The following is a 26888-nucleotide window of genomic DNA, read 5'->3' as shown; positions in this document are numbered from 1 at the left end:
TACACATGTTATATAAAAGCATTTATACGTATATGTATGCACATATATATATATATAATGTACATATACATACATGTATGTACAAACACCCACACACAAATATGTTTATAAAGATATAATTATACAGTAATGCAACTATCAAACATATGATTTTGTGTTCCATCGTTTTAATTTGACAACCTGTGAGGAAACAGGTCTTCGTTCTGTAACGATGATATCATGATCGTATCCTGATGTCAATTGTAATGCCGCATTCAGTGTTCTTAGGAGGTAAAATGACGGACACCGTGTTACGAAACGTAACTGTTTAATCTGATGCTAAACAGGACATGCACATCAGCGAATAGTGTGAGGACGAATATCAGAGGTAATACCGTGAAACACACATTTATTGTTATTTTTCAGCGTCTGGTGTTTGGTAGATTTACAGTATGAAACGAGTGATTTACTTAACGCGTGGTCCATCGACAGTAATTGAGATTTTTCCCACAGCCCCTGAATGCAGCGCGGAGCTGCCTGGCGGAACAGAGGCGGTAAGGCGGCAGAGCGCTGCCAGCATCGTCTCTCTCGCCCGTCGCCGGACAGAAAGGTGTGATAATACCGGTCCTCCAGACAGCCGAGAGATAGTCCGCGCAGACGGGCTTGTTTGGGTCAGGCTGTCACACTCAGAGAACGCTTCTATAGCTTTCTCTTGGATCGATTTATAATTGGGTATTGCTAAATCCACGTATCGCTGCCGACTGCTACGCTAGCTAGTTTTGCTAGCATAGCGGTGGTAGCCTGTGCAACGTTAGCGTCACTGTCGGTGGTCTTCAGTTAAGCTGAAGTTAGCTTGACGGTTGGACGCTCGTGTCATCGTCAAGACCCTGTCCGCGATGTCGTCTTGCTAACTACAAGAGCTTCTCCTAGCTACTCTGCCCCCGCCACCGTTAAAATCCCCGCTGAATAGAACTGAAACCTTCCAGTGAGCGACGTGTAGCATTAGCTGAATGTGTTGCTCCTCTTTGCTAATTTGACAGCTCCGTGTCAGCGGAGATATGGAGACGCCGGACAGGATAGCAGCCACCCCGGACGCCCTGGACTTCACGGTGGAAAACGTAGAGAAGGTGAGCCAGCGGACCCGTTGCCCCTCAGCCTGACATCTTGTATAGTATTGGGGTGTGTCGGGAGGTCTTAGCTCACTAAAGACGCATGAAGAAGGACAGAAACAGATTGTGTAGCCAGTAGATTGTGTTTGTTCCCTCGGTGATTCGGCTCATCTGCCCCCGCTAACCTCCTTCGCGCCCTGCAATGACTCTTAACTTATTGACCGATGTGAAAGGAAACATTGACTAAATGTGACCAGAAAAATATCTGCCTGCTTAGGCTGTAGGTCACCACTTCTATGCCAGCTGTGTGTGTGTGTGTGTGTGTGTGTGTGTGTGTGTGTGTGTGTGTGTGTGTGTGTTTGTGTTGACTCTGGCTGCCAGGTTGCTGTGATGAATCTTCCTCCTGGGTGGCCACTGACTCCAGTGTCAGTGGCTCGGTGGGAAGACAATGGGGAGGATGGAGAGAGGGAGCAGAAGGAGGGAGGGGAGAAAGAGATGCTTCTGTGGAACAGCAGAGCTGATGTGATGAGATGGACTGGGGGATGAGGGGAGGGAGGGGTCTCTGTTCGATAACTGTGACAGTGCCAATAAAGAAAAGGAGGAGGGAGGGGGAAATGGGAAGGTAGTTCTTTGTAACATGATTAGAGGAATTTTTGGAGGAGGAAAGCACACTAACCTGGCGGGAAGGATTTGACCAGATACGGTAGTTTATGGTGTAATAATAGAGGAAGAGGAGTGACAAATGTCAAGGAAGGTCAACCGATGAGTAACCTGTTTGACATGTCCACCTGGAATTTGTACAGGTGGACAAAGTGGCATGTTTGAGAATGTGGTCTTTTGTAATTTTGTGGTGGAGAACCAGAAAAGAACAGGATGTTTTCTCTCACATTCATAACAGCTGGCCATTAGTCTGTTACCTTGGCCAATACATAGTTAATGTACCTGTGAGGGTAATAAATAATTTGTGACAGGGTAAGTGATGTTTAGCTACTGATACCCCCTCTGCATGGATATGCATGGAGTTTGTTTGCATTCATGCATTGTGCTGCTTCCATTTACACGTCTCAGCTATTATAAACTACAAGTGTCAAAATCAAGCCAGCAAACATGGTGCCGTATTTCATAAGATCCATTAATGCAGGCAGCACGTAGCTGAGAGTAAATCAGAAACTTTGCCCCCATAATAACAGCATCTCAACTTAGTGTTTCTTTTATAATCAATATATGGCAAGACAGCTCATCCATAATTAACCACAAGGTCCGTGGAACTGAAGAAGAAAATGATTATTATCGCTATATTCATGTTTTTGTGTCCATCTGACAAAATTGTACAAACCAAAATGATGACAAAGGATGCAATTTAAGGGTTGCACCTGGAAAATACACAGTGAATAATTAATTAAACCAAAAAAAATCAGTTTTCAGCCCCAGCCGTCTGAATAAAAATCTTGATATGTTGGTTATGGATAAGTAACTGTATGCGGATGTATTGGAATGTCACATACTATTTATTCCTTACTACAACTCACTGCAGTTAATTAACAAGAGAAGTGTGTGTGTGTGTGTGTGTGTGTGTGTGTGTGTGTGTGTGTGTGTGTGTGTGTGTGTGTGTGTGTCTGACCTTCAAGCTCATTTCCTCCTTACAAGCTGCTGAACAGCAGCACCTGGCAGCCACCTCACTGGACACCCTGATATTGCATGTCCATGTTTTGTGGGAGATCCCACATTTGAAGGTGCTTGTTCAGATTCTGTGGGAGTTTGCTCCAGCAGTACCAACACTCATTTCATTAACTGATCAAAACTCTGAAAATGGCATGTGAAGTATAATTCTCAGGAAGGCTTAGACTCTGCTATATTTAGAAAGCGTATTTAGACGAAGTGGGTGGAATGATTTGTTTTTTCCCTTCTTTTGCACGGGTGCCATTTTTATTTATAAAATCAGCAAGATGCTGACCACCTGCTGGAATAGTAGCTAGGTGATAAGTTTGTGAAAAATCTGTATGCATGAGAAAGCATCTTATTAGTAAAATTTTAAAAATCTAAGCTGATGCATTAAGTGGTGAATTTATGTCCTTTATGCGAAAGGTGGGCTTCACAGCTTTAAACCTGAGTGACAATTTTTCATGGTATATTTTGTGGTAGCAATATAATGGTGACATGAATATAGAGCTATAAAATAGGGGCTGACTACTACGGGATATTTGGCTGATGCTGAACAGTTTCTAGGGGCGGCCCGGTGGAGCAGTGGTCCTCACGGTGGCCCCCCAGCAAGATGGTTGTGGGTGGAGCCCCGGCTGCAGCACGGGGTCTTTCTGGGTGAGTCTCCATGTTCTCCCTGTTCCTGCTGGGTTCTCTCTGGTACTCTAGCTTCCTCCACAGTCCAAAGACATCAAGAGGGACCAGGTTAATCCAGACTCTAAATTGACTGTAGGCGTGGCTGGGAGAGCCAATGGTTGTCTGTCTCTCTATGTTGGCCCTGCCATGGACTGGTGACCTGTCCAGGGGGAAGGCTGCTGGGATAGGCTCCTCCCCCACCACCCTGAACAGGAGAAGAGGGAGAACATGGATGGATGGATGAACAGTATCTGTTAGGTTCGCTAAAAAATGGAAATATGATATGATACATACATCAGAATTTCAGTGAAAAACAAAAATACTCATACAGTTTGCAGTCAAACCCCAAGATATACACAAATTCATGACTATTTTTTCTATATGTGCATATTTACCCGTTAATATGACTCATCACGGACTCTCCTTCCGTAGCACCAGCACACACGTGAGTGTTTGTCCGAGGACATCAAAAGAACGTCAAACTGTGCAGCTGCTAAAAGGACGAGACAGAAAAGACCAGCAGTGCCGACTTGTCAGTGCTGTACGGTGAAATGGTGGATGTGTGCTTGCTGTTGAGCTTATTTGTGTCTCCAATAGAACAGTCTTTGTTCACTCTGTGAAACAAAGTTGCACATTGTGAGTATCATCATGTATTTGATGAATGGGTATGTATACTGCTGTACATTTCCGCCTGACTATAGTTAGCCTTGTCCAGAACCTCCATCCCCTTAGCAGGTGGATTTCAGAGTTCTACACTTTGCTGTTAACAGGGATTTTGCCACTCTGCTTCACCTTCTACAATATAAAAAAGAAAACAGGGTCAGTGTGGCTCAACTTCCTGCTCATATCTGTAATATTAGTATCTGTAGCTCTGTGCCCCCCCCCCCACCCCACCCACCCACAAAGGAGGCTGGTGAGGTCTGTTTGGTATTGCTTAGCTCTCAGGGTCTTTGCTAGTGCTGTACTTAGAACTCCTGTTCCATTAAAATGAGAACAAGACTGTGATACTGGATGGAGTTTAAAAGCGAAGGAGAGGAGACAGCTGATGTAATATGGAGGAGAGCAGAGGAGTAGAATACGGCCCTGGTGTGTAGTGTAAGTATGTTTGTGATGGCTGGAAAAGAGGGAGCATGATGAGTAATACCAGTTATTAAATGATAGGAATGCATGTCACCTGACGGTGGGCCACATGTCTGATCGATAACATGATGCCACATGGACTGCTGGCATGTTTTTACAAGGCTTGTAGAGGGATTTCTAAAGTGGAGGGGCCGCAAGAAACAGCTGAGGGGTTGCAAGATGATTTTCAGAAATAAAAAAGATTGAATTATTAAAAAAAGACCTGAATTGCTTCTCAAGATAAAGAGAACTAACTATTGTAAACATGACAATTGGATTTCAAGCACAACAGTGTCTGACTCATTGTACTGAATCAGTGACCATCAAACTTTAAGTTAGACTTGAACTGAAAATGCACAAACAACTGAGGTCTGAAGACTTTCTATAGTGGATTTATTTGCAGCTCATAGGCTGAGACGTTATCACTATTGGCAACAGGGTGTTCTTAATTCCTCTCTGCTTGTGCACTGTCACCAACCACCCGCGCACACCCTGCTATTCTTCTTTGTTCGCTCATTAATCTTCTCTCCTCTGCATGGGTCTGATTATCCCAGTTTTATCACACTGACACAGTGTGTCATAGGTGTGGTGATGTCTTCTGCAGCGCAGCACCAACGCTGCCCTCCCATCAGGACAGGGACTTTGAAGGTGACAGCCTAGTGGACAGATGGCAAGAGCACCCAGTGATTCTATGGCAGAGAGATGCCGTTACCTCCTTTGTGTGAAGATGTGCCGAAAATATGCAAGATTTCTGCGTTTTGGTTTTTGCTTTGCTTTTTGAATATGAGGACCATGCTCTTAACGTTCTCAACCGTGAATGCGTGTCTTTATTTAACCAGCTGTAAGTGTGAATAAATGAAACAATCATGTAGTCAATCATCCATAGTGGCTGCGCCTCAGTGTTGAAAACCTGCTCTTTAGTCATTCTCCTGGGTTTTTATGTGCAAGTGTATACCAGCTACAGCAAATCTGTGGTTATGTGCGAGACCAGATGGCAAGTCTGTCTGTCTGAGCCATATTTTCTCACTTACATCCATCTTCCTGTCCTCCTCCTGATGGAAAAGACATGTAGAGAAGGTTAATGACCTTTGACAGTGTCTGCCAAGAGCACGCCATCCTCAGATGATGCCAGGTTGTTACCAGCTGAAAATAGACGGAATCAGCCGTAGCTGTTTTAGCTGCAAATAAACACTCGGGGTCAGCATGCTTCTTTCTTGTTTTTTGAACTAATTAATAATGAACAATTAAAGCTACGTGCTCTCTAGTAGGGATGTAGGATAGAGGTTTTTTTCAGATGATACTCAGGAGTTTATGAACCAAAATTTGATTTAAAACGTGTTTATTTAAAAAAAGTCCCTGTTTCTATTGTGCATGCCATGTAGTTTTCTTTTTAAAGTCTTAGTTCAACCATACACAGTCAATGTACATTATTAGCTACGTTCGTATCGATCAGACTACGGTTGTGAGGCAACCACATTCCAAAGAGCCAGTCGGGAGAGATGGTGACATCCTAGCACAGAAAACTGCTCGTCAGGTGTCGTACCCTTCAGCCATTTGAGACCTTATTGCAGTTCTCTAATGACTATTGGTTGTGCAAAGTTAATGCTACACTATATATTAGTATAGTTAGTATAAGTTCAGAATAAACTATAAATTGCCATAATTTAGCTGGACGCAGTATTATTGTGCTTCCCCATTCTATGAGGTCAGATAGGGGTTCTGTGTAAGAGATGAAAGCAGCAGAATGCTCAGACTGTTCTGTGTCTTGTGCTTTGATAACAAACCCAGGAAACATTGACGTGCTCAGACACAGACGTGATGCTGTTCGGAACTGGATAAGGAAAGTGATCACACCGTGGACGGCAGTAATGATCTGCTGCTGCTGCTCTGAATTCAGTATCACAGCCACTCTTGAAATAAAGGCAGAGCTGACGGACAACAACCAGCTTGATAAAAATCCACAGAAAAAAAATGTAAATCTGGACACAATGCAACATTTGTATTTCAGTTGTGTAGCTCTGCTGTCTATTCTCACTTGGTCATTCACAGAGAGAAAATAGCCTGTTTGTAAAGGAACAGTAGTTGTACTGCTTTAAAGATTCTCTCAAAGAGCTTAATAATACCCTTAATATGAGAGGGACAGGAGGTGTTGAATCGAGACCTGAGCGCTGAGAAAGATAGAAGGCACTTGCATACAGTTAGTACCTGCTACACATGCTGTACCTGGACCTATAGCACCGTGCCGCCTGTTGACTCTCTGAACAAACAGCCAATTAAAGCTCAGCCAGCTGTGTTCAGACTCACGCTCACTAAGTGGAGTCACATAATTGTGTTGCACCGTGGCAGATGTGGAGAGAACACCACCTGAGACTCCTCGCTTCCAGAAGACGTTGATGGTTGATGGTCCCACTCCAGCTACAGTGCTTTACAGTGTCGTCCGTCCCCCCCTTATCAGACTGCTTGATCTTCTATAACGAGGGAATGGAGATTTTTAAAGAAGCTGAGGAGTTGAATGAAAGTGGACATACTGCAGAGGCTTGGGAATTATGAAAAAAAATGGGAGGAAAAGACAGTGGTGGGAAGATTTACACGACCAGCTTCAGAGATGAGGACAAGCATCATTGATTGTCAGACAATTAGAGCTGGTTTCCAATGATGTACTGTAAGTGTAGTAGGGAAAGAAAGAGAAAACTGCTTCTAAATAGTGCTTTAACGTCTCGTCTTCTGACACCACGAGAATAGGAAGTTTCTTTACTTGATTTAATTAATTTGCCTGCTTTAATTTCTCTCTCCTACAATCATTTTTTTTTTGTCTGCTTGCTCCTTCTGTTTTGTTCTTCCTGTACTCAAGTTGTCAAAGAGCTCAGGGCTGTACTTCACAAGGCTCTTTTTAAGTCATTGCTTTGCTTGCACTGTTCAGGTTTTCGAAGTAAACTGTCTTATTATGAGTTCATGAGTATGTCTGAGTCAGAAAAAGATGCTCTTTTCTTAAGGTAACCAGCTTTTTCTTCTAAACAAGGCTGAGCAGCACTGCGTCTACTCTCAGCTGTTTTCTCAGACACCCACAAGTGTGAATATGTGGAATGTACAGTAGTTATAAACCTTGCTCAGATGGAGCTCTTCATCGCAATATTGTATGGATTCTTTTCAGTTGGTTTTTTTGTGCTCTCCTCTGTCTAATATCTTTCTAGGCCCTTCACCAGCTGTACTATGACCCCAATATAGACAACAAGAATCTGGCCCAGAAATGGCTCATGCAGGCCCAGGTATCTCCTCAGGCCTGGCAATTCAGCTGGGCTCTACTGAGCCCTGACAAGGTACACATACATACACATACAAACACACACGCGCACACACACACACACACACACACACACACACACAAATGATTGTTCCATTTGCATTTTATCATTCCTTGCAGGTACCAGAGATCCAGTATTTTGGCGCAAGTGCACTTCACACTAAGATCTCTCGCTACTGGTCAGACATTCCCACAGACCAGTACGAGTCTCTGAAAAGCCAGCTGTTCTCCCAGATTGCCTGCTTCTCCTCCGGCTCCAAGATAGTGCTCACTCGGCTGTGTGTGGCCCTGGCCTCACTGGCGCTCAACACCATGCCCGAGGCCTGGCCTGGTGCCGTGGCAGAGATGGTGCGGGTGTTCCAGGAGGAGGGGGGAGGGGCAGATGGGCGGGCACGGTGCCTGGCATTGCTTGAGCTCCTCACTGTCCTTCCTGAGGAGTTCCAGACTATCCGCTTGCCACAGTACCGAAAGGGACAGGTATGTCTATAGGTAGCATTTTCCATACTTGTACAGGTGACAACATCCACAGTATATTAATCCATCTCTAATTAATGCACAACATATTCAGTGTCCTCTCTTTTTATCTGATATTTTTGGCTTTATTTGTCATTTTGTACATTTAAGTGCAGCTGCAACAGAGAAAGCTTGATACACATGACAAAAGAAGGGTTTAAAAATGTCTTCATGTTCCACAAACTAAGGTATTAAAAGGCATAATTGACCATGTCTGGGCCAGAAAGAAGATATGAACACTGCTTTATGATAAATCAAATGATACCCCCCCCCCCCCAACACACATATAAGTAGCAGAGGACAGCAGTCTAACCCTAGTATTTCTCCTTCCTGGAGGTCCGAGGTGCCCTGGGCCGGGAGTGGGGGTCAGTGTGTCCCTTATTGCAGCAACTGCTGCGAAGGACGGACAGCCCTGGGGCGGTGAAAGCTCGCGTGCTGCGCTGCCTGTCATCCTGGGTGCTACTGGATGTGCCCCTCAGTGAGAGCGAAGGCCTGGTGCACGACTGCTTCAGTGCTCTACCTGATCCAGAGCTCTTCGACACAGCGGTTGAGGCAATTGTCAATGCCATCTCACAGCCCGACTCCCAAAGGTCTGTGTGTGCTCATTTACTCACCCAAAAAAATACAGAGTGAAATAATGATTTTGTGAGTGATGAGAGGAGAAATTACACCAGGGCAAAAAGTGTTGGGTGAATTAGCCAAAGGTAGAGAACAGACATGGCTAGCCCTGGGAGGGCATGAGGGAGGGAGGGAGGGAGGGATTCACACAAGGCTAGCTGACTGCCAGGGGGAAGAGAGCAGCATGTCTCGGTTGGCTGGAGTTGCTATGGTTACAGAGTTGGGGAGAGATGTCATCATGCCCCGGTTGATTCAGACATGGCAGGCCCCCATTACCCCTCCCCTAGAGGAGGAGGATAGAAGGAGAGTGGGGGTGATGGGACGGTGCTAAAAGGAGGAGACCAAGGGAAGGTGTGAAAGTGTGTGTGAATACAATTCTTCATCTGCCATACCTGTGTGTGTGTGGGGGGGGGGCAGGGTGAAGCTGACACTCCAGCTTAATCATGTAGGTGTTATTCAGAGCAGATGGTGAAAGACCATTAATGTCAGAAGAGTTACAGGTAGAACATCCTCAACCCTGGGACGTGTTGCTGGGCGCCTCGTCCATGGAGCTATTGGAGATCGGTGCTGTAGGGTTAATTTTTCCACCTCAATTTCACATCTATTTCCTCTTCCCTTCTTTGGGTTATTCATACTTGTTACTCCCTTGTGTGTGTCTCCCAAATGTCTTGACTGTCTCCTAGTTGTGTGTGTTGACATGTGAATTATAGGATTGAATGTCGTAGCTGTACTGTGATTGTTGGATTTGTCTTCATGAGACATGAGTGAATCTATGAGAAGACCTGCTTTAAGGTGTTTATCTAATCTTTCCAAACATGTGTAACGCACCTTTCCCTCTCTGAAGATCCTCCTGTCTTGTATATTTCATCTTTTCTCTCACTCCACCTCGGTTTCTTTGTGATCTTCCCCTTCCCTTTCTCTTCTCTCGCCATCACTTCGAAGCCCTCCTCCCTGTCTCTTGTTCTCTCCCTCTGTTTAAACACATTACAGTCAACTCATTTGGGGGCATGCTATTGGTCCAGCTGCATCCTGTTGCCAGGCAACCCATTTCCCCTGTCTCAGAGTGTTGCAGTAATTGCAGAGGGGATCAGAGGTGGGGAGAGGGACAGGGGGAGGGGTGAGGTGGTGGGAGAGAAGGAGGAGTCAGGTAGGAGGCAAAACCTGTGTAGCAGCAGGGCAAGGAGGGAGAGAGGAGAGGGAGGACAGTCGAGGAGACAGTCTCAGAGGAATCTCTAGAATGTCAAATCTTATGAGGGAAAACAGGAAACACAGAACCATCTGCACTTTTAATCTCATCACACACACCGCGTCCTCTTTTCCTACGCCAAGAGTGCATGACCTGCATCTGCAAGCGCCTTGTTAAAAATGAATGACCCTCTGAGTGCATAAGTGTAGTCTGCCACTCATGCACGCACACACACACACACACACAGAAATATCTCTCTCGCTCTTCTCTCTCTCTCTCTCTCTCTCTCTCTATGCCAGTCACTCATTTGGAGTTAAGTGCAGTCAGTCCTTGCACCTCTATTTCAGGAGGATGAAGTCCACACACACACACACACTCACACACACAAAGGCTTATTACTGAGGCTAGATTCACACACATCACATGTCATCGGGGTGGAGCTCTCCAAAGATGCTGATGGCTGCTGAGAAGGAGACGTAGCTTCATAATGTAGAAACCACAGATCCGGCCCCCCTGCACATACGAGGGCCTGAAAGAATTTAGAATAAGAGGTGCTTCCGGTGAACGTGGTACCAGATACATCTGACCTGCAGAAGATGCTCATCAGCATCATTAGCACTTCAGCCTTGATAATGACCATTTGTTGTTCTAAGTTAGACCCTAAGTGAGATGCTGGGAGTTGATTCATATAACTGCAGCAGGCACCACCCCCCTCCCTCACACACGCACACACACACACACACAGGCACGCACGCACGCACACACACACACACACACACACACACACACACTAATTCTTACCGTCACACAACCTTGCCTTGTCATTGATGAATATTAATCAACCTGAAGCTGTGTCCTATTGACATTCTCAGAAGGCTGCTGCTCTGCCAAACTCCTCAGGACCTGACACACATGGGCTTGACTTTACATTTATAGCTCTGAGCCAGGCACATCATCTCCTCGCTGACATTTACACACACACACACACGCACGCACACCATTTTTCCACACCTCATTTTCAAATGTCACCCCTTCATTAGCTGTCATTAAGGATGACAGGAGGATATTGTCGGATGTTGTCACAGGAGCAGATTGGAGTGTGAGATTAAGTGTGTGCATTAGTGTGTCTGTTGGATTTTGCGTGTGTGTCAGCAGCACCTGCATGTGTTTGAGCACTGCAAAGGAATTCTAGAGCTGAGACAGCCGGAAGAAGATGGAATAATAACTGACAGCCGCACAGCTCTGAGCAGTAGCTTTGAATAGATTTTCTGGTTGCTAGTATGTGTGGGTTTCTATGGTGGGTGTGCTGGATCAGAGGTTGGACTGACTTGGACTGAGATTGGATTTGAAATAAACACTTGTCTTGAGAATGAGCAAGAAATACATCAGCATAGCTGAGAGCAATGTGAGTCAGTTCAGTGGAGGGTCCCTTGCTGTACCTGCCTTGTTATTGTCTTTTGTTACTATGCTATGTTTGGTTTTAACTCACTTCCTTTACATGAGCTGGACTTATTCTGGTGTTTCTGTTTGTAACCTGGGGTCACTGGGTTCTAGATATGTGAACACGTTGCTGAAACTGGTTCCTCAAGTGCTGGCCCTACAGGAGCAGCTCAGAGAGGCTGTCCAGAATGGAGACATGGAGACCTGCCATGGTATTTGCCGTATTGCCGTCACACTGGGAGAGAACCACTCCAGGTGTGTTTCCATTTGTCCTCATCAGTATACGAATGTCACAGTACAATCATTCTGGCTAAAACGATTGGTCTCCAAGAAGTTTCCATTATCATTTAGTCTAGAAAGAAAAAACAAAAAAACCTAAAATGTTACATAAATAGCAATTTAAGCCAAATGTCTTGAGCCAGTTTATTAAGAAAATACCATTTTAAAATAGTAATTACAAAAAAAGAAGTAAATGGACAAGAAACATCCGCCTCACACTCAGCTAGACTGAAGTCAGTTGTTCATGTTTTGCTCCTTCTGCTGAGTAAGTGACACAAAGAGAGAGAAGTTCTGGTTAATCTGTGTACCAACTGCACTGGACAGCTGCCAGTTCATACTTCCTCCCTGCCTCTGCCCCTCTTCTCTTTCTAGGACTTTGTTGGAACAGGTGGACCACTGGCAGAGCTTCCTCGCATTAGTCAACATGATCATGTTTTGCACAGGCATCCCCGGCCACTACCCAGTCAATGAGACCACCAGCTCGCTAACGCTCACCTTCTGGTATACACTGCAAGTAAGGGAGCTTTTCTAATCTCGTATTGCAGTGATGCTGTGAGCACGAGCTGTACATGTACACGGTTGCCAACTGGGATGATGTTCCCACTTTGCCCTAGTATTGTTTGTTTTAGACTTGTAAATGCAACCCTGAAATAAAACTGTGTATTGTGGTCATAAACTGGCCGCTCTGGTTGGATGATTAGGCTGTAATGAGTTATGAAGCGGGGGGAACATCCAGCTTCAGACAATGTGTCATAGGTAAGTGGGCTTTTTCACGTCAAGCCCCTTTTAATCTCAGCCAAGCCCACCATTTAATTCAATAAACGTATGGTGAGAAATTCCCTCTTCCCATCAGGAAACTTCCCTTTCAAAATGGTTGCAGTTGTTCTTCAATGCTGTTTGGCAGCAGCCTGCCAAAAAACAGTGAGCGTACTGAGCCTTCACACTTCACGTGTGCCACTTTACATGATGAATAACGACCAAGTGCTGACTCAGGAGTATCGAGGCTCCTTTATGCACGCTTGCTATCACAACTGCTTTGTCTTCTCCTTCACCACCTGCAATCAGTGCCTTGATTTCTTGGTTGCCTATCGAAGCTTGTTTATCATCGTGATTAATGAAGAATTAATAACGTGGAAATGCCAGCTAGAAAAGTTGCATTTGTCCAAAAATTGCATGAATAACTTTGGAATCTTGAACAAAGAGATTTTTTCTTCCCTTCATCTTCAGGATGAAATTATGTCGTTTGAGTCGGACAAGCAGGTGGTCTATCTGCAAGTCTACCGGCCAGTGTATTTCCAGCTGGTGGACGTCCTACTACATAAAGCCCAGTTCCCCTCAGACCAAGAGTATGCATCCTGGTCCCCAGATGAGAAAGAACAATTCAGGATCTACAGGTTGGTGCGTGCGTGCGTGCGTGCGTGCGTGCGTGTGTGTTAAGACTCTGTCACTGCGTAATGCTTCCATTTCTGCTCTTCACAGTTGTGTGCTGCCGCGACAGTTTTTAAGTGTTTTCAGCAATAACTCATTGACAAGATGATTGGTGTGTTTTTCTCCAATAGGCTCTTACTGGACTGGCAAATAGATTAATAGTTTTTAGATCCCTAAAATGTGTGTTCTCTGACGATCAGGGTGGATATCTCTGACACACTCATGTATGTGTATGAGATGCTGGGAGCAGAGCTGCTGAGTAACCTGTATGATAAACTGGGAAGACTGCTGACGAACGAGCAACCCACATCATGGCAGGTGCGTAACACACACACACACACACACACACACACACACACACACACAAAGACAAACTCTACCCTTTGACGCAAGTACTAAAAATGTGTCATATCATGTCTTAGCTGATTTACACCATCATCATGCATAAAGTTAGCACACTCAGACAAGTTGAAATTAAAGCCAAGCAAACTTTACATTCCAATCATCTTGATAGTGATTTTCACTGACTTCCTTCTCCCCCCAGCACACTGAAGCTTTGCTGTATGGCTTCCAGTCCATAGCAGAGACAATAGATGTGAATTACTCCGACGTCATTCCAGGCCTTATAGGTCTCATCCCCCGAATCAGCATCAACAACGTGCAGCTAGCGGACACTGTCATGTTCACTATAGGTGAGTCAACTCAAACTGGGAGTATCCAATCGAGATGTTTTTCCCTGTGAAAGCCCAGAACTGTCCCTCACTCTGTATCTTAATTGTTGATCCTCCTACCAGGTGCACTGGCAGAATGGCTAGCAGACCACCCGGTGATGCTCAGCAGTGTCCTGCCTTTGGTGCTGCAAGCACTAGGCAACCCAGACCTCTCTGTTTCCTCTGTCTCCACACTTAAGAAAATCTGTAGGGAATGCAAATATGACCTGCCACCCTACGCAACCAACATAGTAGCCGTCTCTCAGGTACAAGCACATGTCTTGTTCCTTCTTTCTACATTAAATTTTACCCTTAGAAATGCCTTCTTTTTATTTTTGGGATTAGTCGTCATTGGTAGATTATGTGGGTTTTGTTGAGCTGTCATAACAAATGTAACTTTTTTTTCTTTCTGTCTTTTTCAAGGAGGTGCTGATAAAACAGATCCACAAGGTCAGTGTTTGTCCTTTCTCTGTCTTTGCACTTGTGCAGAAGAGACTCATAAAATGATTATAGAATGTTTCTGTTTGTGATGGAAAATATCATGTATCAGTATAGCAGTCTTAAAGTAGCAGTGTGTAAGATGTTGTGATCGCTCGTGCTCAAGATGCAGATTGCTCCTCCTAACCTCAACCCCCCTCCAGAGAATCTGCGATGGCCTGTGGGACTACGAGTCCGCACCAGCAGTCATTTACTCGTAAACACATACAGTGCAACTGTTGAAAATGCAGCAATAGAAGAGACATTAGGAGAGGGGCAGGGGTTAACCTCCCAGCTATTGCTGAAACAACCATATGACTGTAGAAGATGTGAGACATCAACAGCTTAGTGCGTTACTAATTCTGATTAATGCTTTCAACTTAGATTTTGCGCAGATTTAAGTACAATAAATGTATCAAAATCATCCTGAAATAATAACAAAATATGTCGTCAGGTTTTTCTGACAGACAATTGCCACAAAATATTTGAAATGTGTGACATCTAAATGCAATTCAGATCATATCAATGCAAATGTCTCGCCTGTGTTGAAGGTCCCTCCTCCCCCCTCCGTTGTACTGCAACCTCACAGCCTATAATAACAGAGGGCCATATGGCTGAAATATACCTCAGTCTCAGCTCTCACTTTGGTCCTCATCTCCATGTGCCCTCATAAATTGTGTGGGGATGTCCGATGCTGCCATCGCCATCCCACTTAGGCCAGAAACACACCAGGTCTGTTCATAATGTGTAACATGGGCATAGCTTTTTTTGTTGCTGAGATCATCACGATCAACACATCTGCTAAGTGTGTCACTGACGTTTTTAATACTAAAGGAAATATCGTTTTGTTCTGATGATGTCTGGTGTTCGCATGGAGAAAGAGGGATGTTGCGAGAGCTGTTAGCCCTTAGCAAGAGAGGGATCGGTGGAGCAGACATGCCCCACCCAGCCTCTGATTGGCCAGTACCTGTTGTCTTCCAGGTGTCATGTGATTGCGTGCTCTGCCTCTTACTTGTTGCCCAGATGTCCGATGGGTCGCTATGTGCAGCACTGGAGACGAACAGTCTGTGCTACCACAGTTATAGAACTCTGGCTTACAGAGAATTGTAGCTGGTGAGACAAGTGGCTGCACCTGTGATGGAACACGTTCTAGCAAATTCCAACTTGATGATTCTTTTATTAAGTTGGTGTACACCATGAGCAGAGCAAGGGTGAGGGCGTGAGATTGTTCATAGTTCAGCTTGTATATTGTCACATCAGTGTCGTCCTAAAGTGCCTAAAATTCTTGTGTGCAAGTCCGTCAGTGCTCAGCTGCAATAAACCTACATAACAGCCACAAGTAAACACAAACAAAAGGAACATGCTTGTCAAACAAATGTCATGTTACTCTGAGGACATGCTTTATACATGTGCACATTGACATAGGAGAAATCAGCTCTGCTGTTTGAAATAAGGTTAGCATCAGCTATCTATAACTGTTTTAGCTTCAGTTGCTCATCTCTGACGCTCCTCCATAGCAACCCTCCCGGGGCAACTCGCACGAGGCAGGTGGGTCTTCATTAGCCAATCAGAAGCAGAGTAGGGCGTGTCTGCCCTGAATGCTAGTAGGAAAAATAATGCTGGGAGATGACTTGCTCCCTTTGTGGATAAAAAGACTCATTCTCTTAGCCACTAAAAACCCACAGATTCATAGTTGGCGATGTGAGGACATAATTCTGTTATATTTCTGCTCAAAGATCCCACAAAATTGTCCACATTGCTCCTTTACTGCCTTCAAGCTCTCTCCTCACTTGAACTGTTTGTAACCCTGTAATCATCTCTTGTGGTAGACAAGTCAGTGTATGTGGCTGATGCAGGCGCTCGGCTTCCTGCTCTCTGCTCTCCCTGTGGAAGACATCTTGAGAAACCTTCACTCTCTCATCACCCCCTACATTCAGCAGCTCGAGAAACTGGCAGATGAGACGGTGCGTAGACAGAACAACATGTAGCAGTACACACACACACACACAGCTCAGGCACAGTTGGACTCCGGCCAATAGGAACAGGCCGCGTGTGTGTGGTGTCACTGCAGTGGAACATTTCTCCGCGGGACCAGATTGGATTTGACCATGCACTGTGGGCTAGTGACTCACATGGACATCGCAATCACACACACACGCTGCAGTAAGGGATGCACAAACTGAGTCCAGCAAACTAAAAAGTGCCTACTCAAGCAGACTTACTGATCATGCTTTCACATGTGCATTCACGCATTCATGCAAAAGACAATTCTTTTTTTCTGTTTAAATACCAGGTCTTTGTGCTTTCAGAGTAGAAGGTACAAGTTGAGCTGGCCTGATCTAAATTTGCTCAGTTTGATATATACTGTATACGGAACAAAGCAGAATTACTTCTGATTCCTTGTTCTGCCATCAGAAAAGACCTCAGGCAAGGTGAATAGAGATGTCAGCTCAGATGAAGCTTTTCATTTCTCTCTGTCTCTCTGCCCCATCTCAGCACCCCCACCCTCCACACACAACACATGCAGTCATAGAATATATGATTCTTCCTTTCCCACTTCCTCCCTTCATAATTGTTTTCTGTCTAGAATGTGATGTATCGGCATTACATCAGACTAGGGAATCAGGTGCTGGGCCTGTAGCCGGACAAATAGTGGCACCTAGTGGGCAGAACTCCAGGCTCCATTAGATCAGGGTGAATGAGCGTTGTGTCTGATGACTGAGTCGGCCTGCTTGGCTTGTGGAGCGGAATCTTCTGTTGTACAGTAGAAGCAACATTGTAAGAGAGGTAGATGTCACGAAAACACATTTTGTGGGACAGAAAAATGTCACAAAATTTATTGCAGAAAACAATGTGATTGTCAAGACCTTTTAATGACTCTAGTATGATGATAATGTATTGGCATACAAATGAAAGTGTACCCTTTCACCTTTTAATTCATTTGAATATTTAAAGCTCCACATTATAAATGTAAAAATATGCTACATAAATCAAAACTTCAAAACATTGCTTAGGAAACACCTACATGTGGCAGTCCATCAAGGTCAATACATTAATAGTTATTGTGACAGGTGTGTGTGTGTGTGTGTGTGCATGTGTGTGTATGTGTGCATATAATGTCAAACTGTGTCCTCAAGTAGCTGGTTCAGACATGCCTGCAGCTCTGTGTGGCTGCTCAGAGCTAAATGCTAATGTCTGCATGATGGCATTCTCACAATGCCAATGCTAACATGCTGCTGTACAGCTGGTGTATTCTTCATCATATTGCCTCTTCATCTTGTTTGTATGTAAAATGTTTATACTTTCTGTAAGACGCCAAAGAGTGCGTTACACTGAAGTGGACATCAGAGTCAGCCGACAATGCTAACATCGGTCGGTGAAGAAAAAAGCAGTAGGCAAAGTCAACAGGTTACATCATCGGAGAATCATCATGATAGATTCTGCTCTTGTCATTGCTCAGAGTGTAATCACATGAATGTCTATATTCCCATTTTTGTGTGAGTCCAGGAAGGTGGTGCTGTGGTATCTCAAAGTGAAGTGAACAGTTGGCACAAGCTCTTGGTCAGTAGAATTCCTCCTGTGGGCTGAATGCACATCTACCACATCCACCTTCACGAGAGATGCGCTGACGCAGGCGTGCCGAGAGCTACGCTGCTAGCTTAGCTTAGCTCAACTGTTGTATGAACCTCGTGTGCCGGACGGACCGTGGGTTGTGCAGTCGAACATTTTTAATGATGTCATGTGAATGTAAGTATTTCTGATTGGGTTGCCTATGTGTTTTCTTCCTTCAGCCAAATCCTTCCAATAAATTAGCGATCATCCATATCTTGGGGCTGCTGTCCAACCTTTTCACCACCCTCGACATCAGCAAGCAGGATGATGAATCCGGGGATGGCTCGGCACCACTTGTAAAAACAGCTCCACCCCCACCTGGACCGAACCCAGTCAGTCCCCACGCAACATCGTCATCATCAGTAATATGGTTGAGTGACAGGACAAAAACAGTAGCTATCAGCAGAAGCTAAATCTACAGTGGTATTGACCAATATAATGACCAGCTTACCAATATAAGCTCAATAGAAGTAAAAGAGCCCAACACCCCCGGAGGCAACTTCAGCAGCTACCACTGCCCACAGGACAGCTGCACCCTGTCCCTCAAGCATAGTCATCAGTAATTCTGCTGGTAATTCACTGATGTGTAAATGCCAGTGTCTAATGCTTCTGTTTGTTTGGGGCTTTGCCTTCTATTCTCTTACTGTGTTTCAGGTTGTGGTGGTTTTGCAGCAAGTATTTGCTCTCATACAGACAGTTCTCAGTAAGTGGCTGAACGATTCCCAGGTCGTAGAGGTGAGTCTGCAGCAGGGTTGATGTGCACGTACTGACTTTCAGACCCCTGATTTTTATCCCCAGAAGTCGATCCATCTAACCAGATATGACATGTCAGTGAAAGTTGTTTCATGTTGATCCTCAGGCAGTGTGCGCCATCTTTGAGAAGTCTGTGAAGACTCTGCTCCATGACTTTGCTCCCATGGTGTCTCAGCTCAGTGAGATGCTTGGACAGATGTACAGCACCATACCCCAGGCCTCAGCCCTGGACCTCACAAGACAGGTACACACTAACGTGTGTATTGACAGACACAAACTGGCTGGTTACATGTAAAGGGAAAGCAAATGTAAATGAAGTTTTGTTAGAAAGGGAGGCAGGGAGCCACCACACTTCATAATTTTAGAAATGTTGTTCAATTCCAGCTCACAGTGTAAGAGAAGGTGGTTTTAGAGCCGAAGCTCACAGCTGAGCTGGTGGCCCCTGCAGCTGCTGATGACAATTCTCAATAAAGCTTTGTTGGAATGCACAGGGGTCATTGTTATGCGTCGTAAAGAAGAAAGTGAAGAACGATATGTTGAAACTAAATGAGTTAATTGAGAGGAAGCTGTTAAAGCTGGCGTTCCTCTCCTGCATGTTTGCTGTGGTCACAGCAACCAGCCGGCCTCTTGTAATGACGTGGTGCGTCACAGTCAGACGCAAGGTGCCACTTGGCATAATGAGAAAAATGCACTGAAGTTGGGGAATCAGCTCTTGACATGTGCTTCCACTGTGCGAGAGCGTGACAGTGGCTGACCAAAATGTCTGACATTTTTGAAATTTAATCCGACAACGAACGCGTGGCTGGCAGCCGCTGGTCGGGCTGTGATTGGTCCCGAGTCCAGCATTCATGAATAGACAGCAAAAAGATACTTCAGAGAACCTTGGTTACCCTGGTAACCAAACCTTTATGAAACTGCAGCCACAGTTACACTTGTGACTCATGTCTGGATATTCAGCCGGCTTTTTTTCCCCACGAAAGATTAAGGACCCGTTCACACTTTCCATTAACTTGCATCTGCACAGGCACCATCCCGCCATTGTTCCGCCTGTAGCCACCAGATGAGTTTCTCACCAGGAGCAGGACTTCAGCTGGACCAGACTAACTGGCTGAGCAGGGACCAAAGCCTGTTTGCAGATTATTTAGTGTCTTTGTATTTTTTCATGCTCATTTATAAGTACAATGAACTTTGATCCCTTTTTCCTTCAAATAAACAAAGACAAATATGAAGTACAAATTGTGTATTAACATACTTCACTGGCTTCCTCTCTCAGTGAGATAATTCAGCGGTGGTCACATTGGACCCATGTAGTCTGGTTATTTTTATCTTTCTGCAGCAACCTGATGTTTTTAGATGTCAAGTTAAAAGCAGTTGTAATTTGTTTGATCAAGAAAGAAAGTAAGGCCTTGTTCAGAAAGAGAGCCGCTGCTGCCGCCACCATGTGGACACATGACTCTGATCAGGAAGGGGAAAAAGCAACTTCCTGCTTAAACCAATTCAAAGTAAAACAGTTGGGGGTCAGAAGGAATGTTTAAAGAATGTTGGTCCAGTTCTTTCCAATAACCTGCTTGCTTGAGTGCAAGTAAACCCAGCAAGCGTGCGTGATGCCATGTCTTCCTGTTTCAGATGGTGCATATCTTTGCCAGTGAGACGGACCACTTCCCACCCATCAAGGCTCTGTTTGAGCTCGTTACCTCGGTAACGTTGTCCATCTTCCAGCAAGGTAGGGGGTACTGCAGGGGCGGGACTGTGACTGCTGTGAAATGCACCTGTTAGAGTCAGTGGCAGATATCTGAATGTTTCTGCTCGTATGTCATTTGACAAGCCAAAGACAGAATCTTGATGTAGCAGAAGAGTGAAAATGACCAGATTTGTCAAGGAAAATAAATCTGTTGCATATTTAATGTATGATCTATCTGCTCTTTCTTCTGGTGACCGCTCAGGAAGACAAAACATCGGAGTTCATTGCACTCTGATGTCACAGTTGACCTTTAAATGTTGCTTTCGTTACTCATTAACCTAGGAAGAATCTTAAAGTGTGCTCAGTGCGATGGAGTCAAGTCTCAAATGATGCAGACTCGTGCTGACCCTTGCTGTAAAATGATGTCATGCGTTGACTCTTCGTTCATCAGCTCAGTCTTGTGTCATATCAAGTTTCAGTGCTGCGTAGAAATGTCTTTTCTAAAGTGTTCAGTTTTTCTGTGTGTGGCAGTCAGGTCATCTTAAGATAATATTGATGAGATGTTGTCATGTAATTGACTCGGCTTGACCCAGGGTCCATGTTCCAGCTCTGTGTGCCTTGCCCCCCCCCCCCCCCCCCTTTGTGTTGTCCCTTTTTTCCCTCTCCTCCTTCCCTGCTTTAACTGGTTCAGTAATGGCTGCCTCTCTTCCTGCCTCTAAACTATTTCTTTTCTGAGCAGGTGCCCTTCAGTAGACTGTATCAGTGCAGGTCACAGCACACAGACCACTAGCTTATTCAGTTGGCTGACATATAATATGGCTGCAGCCACGGCTGTGCTAGGATTAGAGTCGCGCTCTCAACCACAGCCCTCTGAATAAGCCCTGTCTTCTCTCGAGGGCTTGTGTGTGTGTGGATGAGGGCCGAAGGGGGGTATTGAGCAGGAAACTTGTTTGGAGTCTGGGAACGGCCAAAGCTGGGCGCTCACTACAGATGTTTCTTCTGTTTCATGACAAGTTTGCTGTTGGAGTCCCTTCAGCATCAATCTTGCCCCATGAGAAACATGTTTGCAAGTTGGGAATTTGCAGTCTGCAGGAAATATGCATTTATTCGTCCACCATTTGCAATCTCCCATATTTTTAAAGAAGTCCTGTAGTCTGTGTCCAGCACAAGGGAGGTAGTGATATCTGAACCTATCCTGACCGTTGGTGGGATTTCTTCCCGATAGCTACGAGTTCAACTTTGAAGTAAAGGGGATTGTATTGACCAGCTCTGAATGGACCCTGGACCCTGACCTCCTCCCTGAGACACTTCTTCAAACCTGAATTCAGATGTGTTGCTTGTTATTTAATCGTGAGGATGCCGACAGTGTTTCAGTGAGGGAGGGAAAAGGGGGTCCATTCAGCTTTGGTGCCCCTTTTCCTCCAAACTGTAACAGTAACAGAGGTGCCTCCTGGGTTCCCACTCCAAACCCACTTTTGTTTGTTTTTTCTTTTGTTAGGTTTGTTCTTTTTCTCTCGTTACTTCTTTCTTTTTTCTCTCCAAAAAGACCCATGTCTTTGTCTTCTGCCTGTTTTCTGTTTTTGGTTGATCTGTTCTCTCAAGACTCTGCCAAAGCTTCATATGCCCGCCCCCTTCCTCCTCCTCCCCTTTGTTCCTTACTCACGTGTGAATTATTTCAATGAAATATTTTTGAGTTTTCTTTTATTTCCACATGACTGTTGAATCTATTCAGTTGCTGTTTGTATATTATTCTTCTTCTCTTATGATTTCTTAAGTTTCATCTTTATTATATTTTAGGACCCAGGGATCATCCTGATATTGTTGATTCATTTATGCAACTCCAAGCTCAGGTGTGTTTTTGGTTTCTTATTTCATTCACTTTGGGTTTCTCGCTCTTCCTCTCTTTTTCTGATTTCTCCCTCTCTGTCCTCTTCTCCCTCCCTCTTTCTGTTCTTTGTTACTGGACTCTAAGACGTCCCATCACATAGGGGAGGCAGTGGAATGAATCATTTGGGGGAGGGTTTGAAGAAGAGATTTCCTTCTCTCCTCAAACTCCCTGGATTCTAACAGTCACCTGACCACACACGCACACATGCGTGCGCGCACACACGCTCACACTGAACCATCAGGACCTTTTCATTTGACCTGAGACTGTTTCATGCGATCCCATTATCCTCATCTTCTGGTGAACCATAATTACCTGAAATACCAACATTGTTTGCAATTAATTAAATCTGACACACTGTCTTGACCGGCCCCTGAAATGTTCCAAGAGAAGAATGATGTGACAAAAATTAGAACCATTCACCTTCTTATCTTTAATCTGGGAGCACGCAGTTCCAGTTTGCTGAGAACTAAAAATATTCCAACTGGAGATCTCATTTGGAGCTGGATAACAGTGCATATTTACGTGCTACTTCACCCAAGTGTGATTTACCTTTGGATGACTCAGCATCAACGCAGCTCCAAGACACTTTTGTCCACTCTTCTCTTCTTGATGACTCCAGAATCCAGAAAACAACAGTCACTTATTTTTGGGTTGCTAGAGAGAAGCAGGGATGATGTGTGTTTGTAGGCCAACATGGAAGTCAGCATCTGGGCTGCTGCTGTTTCCCCTCGCTGCCTGCCTCGTCACGCCAGGAGGTCACGCAGCACAGGCCTGCCCTTTAGCGGCGACTGCTACGCACGACAGTACATCAGTTTTATAGAAAAGGAGCATCTGTGTTATTGACGGTATTTTCAGTGGCAATGACAGTTGGATTTTGATTATTATAGAAAATAGTCTCCATGGCAACCAAACTTTTATAAGACTTTGATCAAGATAGTGCTCATGAATGAACACCACAGATAAATGCAGTCTTTACAACTACAAAGCTCATGTTAGGCGACAATGAAGTGACCAGGGATGCATGACGCACGGTCATGTATGTGACGTGTCTGTGCCATGTCTGTTGCTATCTGTGACGACATCTGACTAACACGCTTCAAACACGCTTCAAAATTATTAAGAACGTATTTTTTGCGGGAAACCGGGTGTTAAACAACGCTAACTCCCTCCTCCTCCTCGCTATGGCGTTCAGCCACTAACGACAGTGAAACTCGGTGTGTAACGTCTTTATCCGGCCGTATGCTTTAACCAGACAAGCCAACACTTCCAGTTTGGAACCAGAGGTTGGAAACAAATATTCGGCTGTTTTTGATATCTTCCAGCTCTAATAAGTGGCTGGTGTTTTCTGAAGTCTGTAGGTAGAAATCATGCAGGGGGCAGTGACCAAAGGTAAATCTCAGTTTTTGGGAGAAGAAGCATTTTATGCCTACGTTGTACAACATGCAGCTTCTTAGCCTTGCAGCAATGTGGACGTGGGACCTCATACCTGAATATCCACCTGGACTGATCTTTTTTTGCCTGTAAAGTCAACATCGGCACATCGGCTCCCTGGAACATCAACACACTCCGGGCCTGAGATGGATATGCTAGTTGATGCTCTGGGGAAGATCCCAGGTGACTGGTTAGTCTCCGAGCTCTGTCCTCCTCTGAAGTCATTCTAGCCCAGAGCCAATCAAAGCCCAAATAAGAATTAATATTCAACTAATATTAATCAGTTCAGACAAATTGGCTGATGGCTCTCCTGTTTTCTATTTTTGTCCTCCGTCTTCATTCTTCTTCCTTTATTTTTCTATCTTTGGATAGATCTAACCTTCATCTCTTTCCCTCTCCCTCTCTCCTCTCCTCCATCCTGAATGAGTTCCTTATTACGAGATGAGTTGTATTCTCTTTATCTGCACATGTTGATTACTTACACACTTCTGTTGCATATTCGATCCAGTCAACCAAAAACAAGGAAAAGTAATGTTTATGATAGAAACTGATGTCAAGAGACAAAGCCAAAACCATCATTGCCTTTAGTTTGACTTGAGTTTCCAATGATTTCAGAGTTTGATTTCTTTGCAATTTGTTTGTTATACCTGCTGAGTTCTGCATTGGAGGATCTCTGTATGAGCTAGAAGGCACGGAGAAGCACTGTAGCCTAGTAGGCAGATCTGCTCTGTCCTGTGTTGCTGACAGGTCTGACTACCAGGCTATGAGGGTGATAGCAGTACTGAAGGAGCTTAAGCAGTTGAATGTGGTGCAGCAGCACCGACTGGGTCAGGCTGACAAACCTACTCTGTTTAATGCCTTTATTGCCTCTTAGGCCCTCAAACGGAAGCCCGATTTGTTCTTGTCTGAGAGCCTTGACGTGAAAGCAGTGTTCCACTGTGGTGAGTTGACACATTAGTTACACAAACGCACAACGAGGAGTTTTGCCAATGCAAATGGTGACACCATCCTCCCTCTGTTCATTCATGGTTCTTTATCCCCCACTTCAGGAGTTCTGTCACTCAAATTTCCTGAAGCTCAGACCGTCAAGTCAACATGCCTGTTCTTTGTGAGTGTGTGCGCACGTGCACAAACACACATACGCAAACACACAGGTTTGTATGTTTATAAGAGTGTTGCACTTGACGGACTGTGTGTGTGTGTGTGTGTGTGTGTGTGTGTGTGTCTGCTGTAGACTGAACTGCTGCCCCACTGCTCTGACGTGCCCCCATTGGCCAGGGTGGTGCAGGAGGATGGGAAGCTCCTGATCCAGGCCATTCTGGAGGTGAGAGGCGCCTCAGACGTCATCGTTTCCACTACTGCTCATACTTCACCTCCAACTGCATCCTCCTTTACTGCAACAAAGTTGTGAAATCACCCCTCTGCGCTCCCTCCAGGGTATTGGTGGCGGGGCGCCTCGGAGCCTGATGGACCAGTTTGCGGAGGTGCTTTTCTGTCTGAACAAGAACTGCTTTTCTTTACTGGCTGTGTGGCTGAAGGAGGCGCTGCAGCCTCCGGGGTTCCCATCATCACGGGTCACCGCCGAACAGAAGGATAACTTCTCACAGCAAATCCTCAGGTAACAGCGCCGCATGTTTCTCAGTCCTTTGTGTGCGAGTGAACCGTTCAGCTCGTCCCGTGTGTCCTGGCCTCACTGATCTACTGCTTCTCCTGTCATGCAGAGAACGAGTGAACAAGAGGAGGGTGAAGGACATCGTCAAGGAGTTCACGCTGCTATGCCGAGGGCTCCATGGTACAGAATACGCCGCTGAATACTGAACCTGCACCCTTGAACTCTGACCTCTGCCCTCAGTGCTTAACAGCTGGATGCCACAACACCACAGTTCTGTCAAAACCCCATTAGTGAAGACATGATTGTAAAGAGAACCCATCCACCGCAGAACAAGACGTGGAACCATGCCAGCAAAGACCTACCATGGGATAAATGGACAAACATGACATCGCCAGCGTCTGGGGGGAGGCTGTCCTCTCTGCTCTCTGGCACCAGATCGCCTGTTTCTCTCTCGATGGCATCGATGGTCCCTGGAGGCTCCAGCAGCTCCAGTGTCCGTCTTGTTCTGCCTCTCTAGATCTTGCCATGGCTCCTAGGTTGTTTCCTGGTCCTAGCATCCATATGAAACCGTAGTGGTATCGTACATAGCTACTTGACAGTATTTTTCCGAATAAATTATATAGATATCTGTACACACATATAGAAAGATGGCGTGTGGCTGCTGCTAATAGGAGGACAGTGGACTTGTGGGGGATTCTGCAGGAGACACCACACTAATACAATTCCACCTCATTTCCCTGCGATTTGCCAAATTATCAGGAAATGTTAAGTGAGCTTGTCCTTTTCTGTTGTATACACCTTCTAGGGGGTGGGGGGGCAGAGTCACCACACAACAGGACTGAAGGCTGTGGGCGGCCCCTCCGGCCCTCCCTGACAGGGCTGTAGCTCGTGCATACACCCGCCAGTCACGCTGCAGCGGCCCCACCTCAGCTGCAGCGTGACTGGTGGGTGATTGATGGTGGGAGGGGCAGAGATTGTAGTCGCTGGCAGTGGGGGGGGGGGGGGGGGGTGCAGGCTGGGGAGTGAGGAGGAGGGATGAATTACCTGACTGCTTAGTCACTGTAGTAGTGCAGAAATATTAATCAGTTGTGCATATTAACAGTTACTGCTGAACACGTGTGTGTATTTGAGTGTGTTCATACGTGAGTACGAGGAGTTTGTGTGTGCACAGCTGTATCTTTATCCACTCGTTCAGTGCACTTATATCGGACCTACACTACACACGCATAACTTCCTACCTGTTCCACACGGCCGATGGACTGCTTCACTCAGACTAGTAAAGACCGAGCCCACTCATCCAGCGTCTCCACTCCGCTAACTCACCCTCTCATCACCTCCTCGCGGACCAGACGGTTACCACAACTGCTGTTTATCCTTCGCTCAGACTGCTCAGCAACTACTGGCCGTAATGAAATGCT

The 26888-nt window shown here is 45.4% G+C and overlaps 1 protein-coding gene across 1 annotated transcript; it reads left to right on the top strand.

Moving 5' to 3' along the window:
• The first annotated feature begins 499 nt into the window (after nucleotides 1-499).
• Nucleotides 500-26448, top strand: ipo13b (importin 13b). Its single transcript, XM_086224370.1, has 23 exons — nucleotides 500-589; nucleotides 1020-1106; nucleotides 7733-7858; nucleotides 7963-8319; nucleotides 8692-8945; nucleotides 11714-11854; nucleotides 12251-12392; nucleotides 13106-13272; nucleotides 13507-13624; nucleotides 13851-13998; nucleotides 14101-14282; nucleotides 14440-14466; nucleotides 16323-16457; nucleotides 18285-18437; nucleotides 18760-18840; nucleotides 18965-19102; nucleotides 20485-20581; nucleotides 22337-22389; nucleotides 24733-24799; nucleotides 24908-24966; nucleotides 25093-25182; nucleotides 25295-25476; nucleotides 25580-26448. Exons 1-23 carry the CDS (start codon nucleotides 500-502, stop codon nucleotides 25674-25676), a joined length of 2991 nt encoding a protein of 996 aa, XP_086080496.1. The 3' UTR covers nucleotides 25677-26448.
• Nucleotides 26449-26888: the final 440 nt, after the last annotated feature.

This window comes from Aulostomus chinensis, chromosome 14 (assembly GCF_037954235.1).
Source record: "Aulostomus chinensis isolate RoL2024-O1b breed Wild chromosome 14, RoL_Achi_v1.0, whole genome shotgun sequence".
Classification (NCBI taxonomy): domain Eukaryota; kingdom Metazoa; phylum Chordata; class Actinopteri; order Syngnathiformes; family Aulostomidae; genus Aulostomus; species Aulostomus chinensis.
Note: the sequence above shows the minus strand (reverse complement) of the source record. Positions and strands in the feature narration are given on the sequence as shown.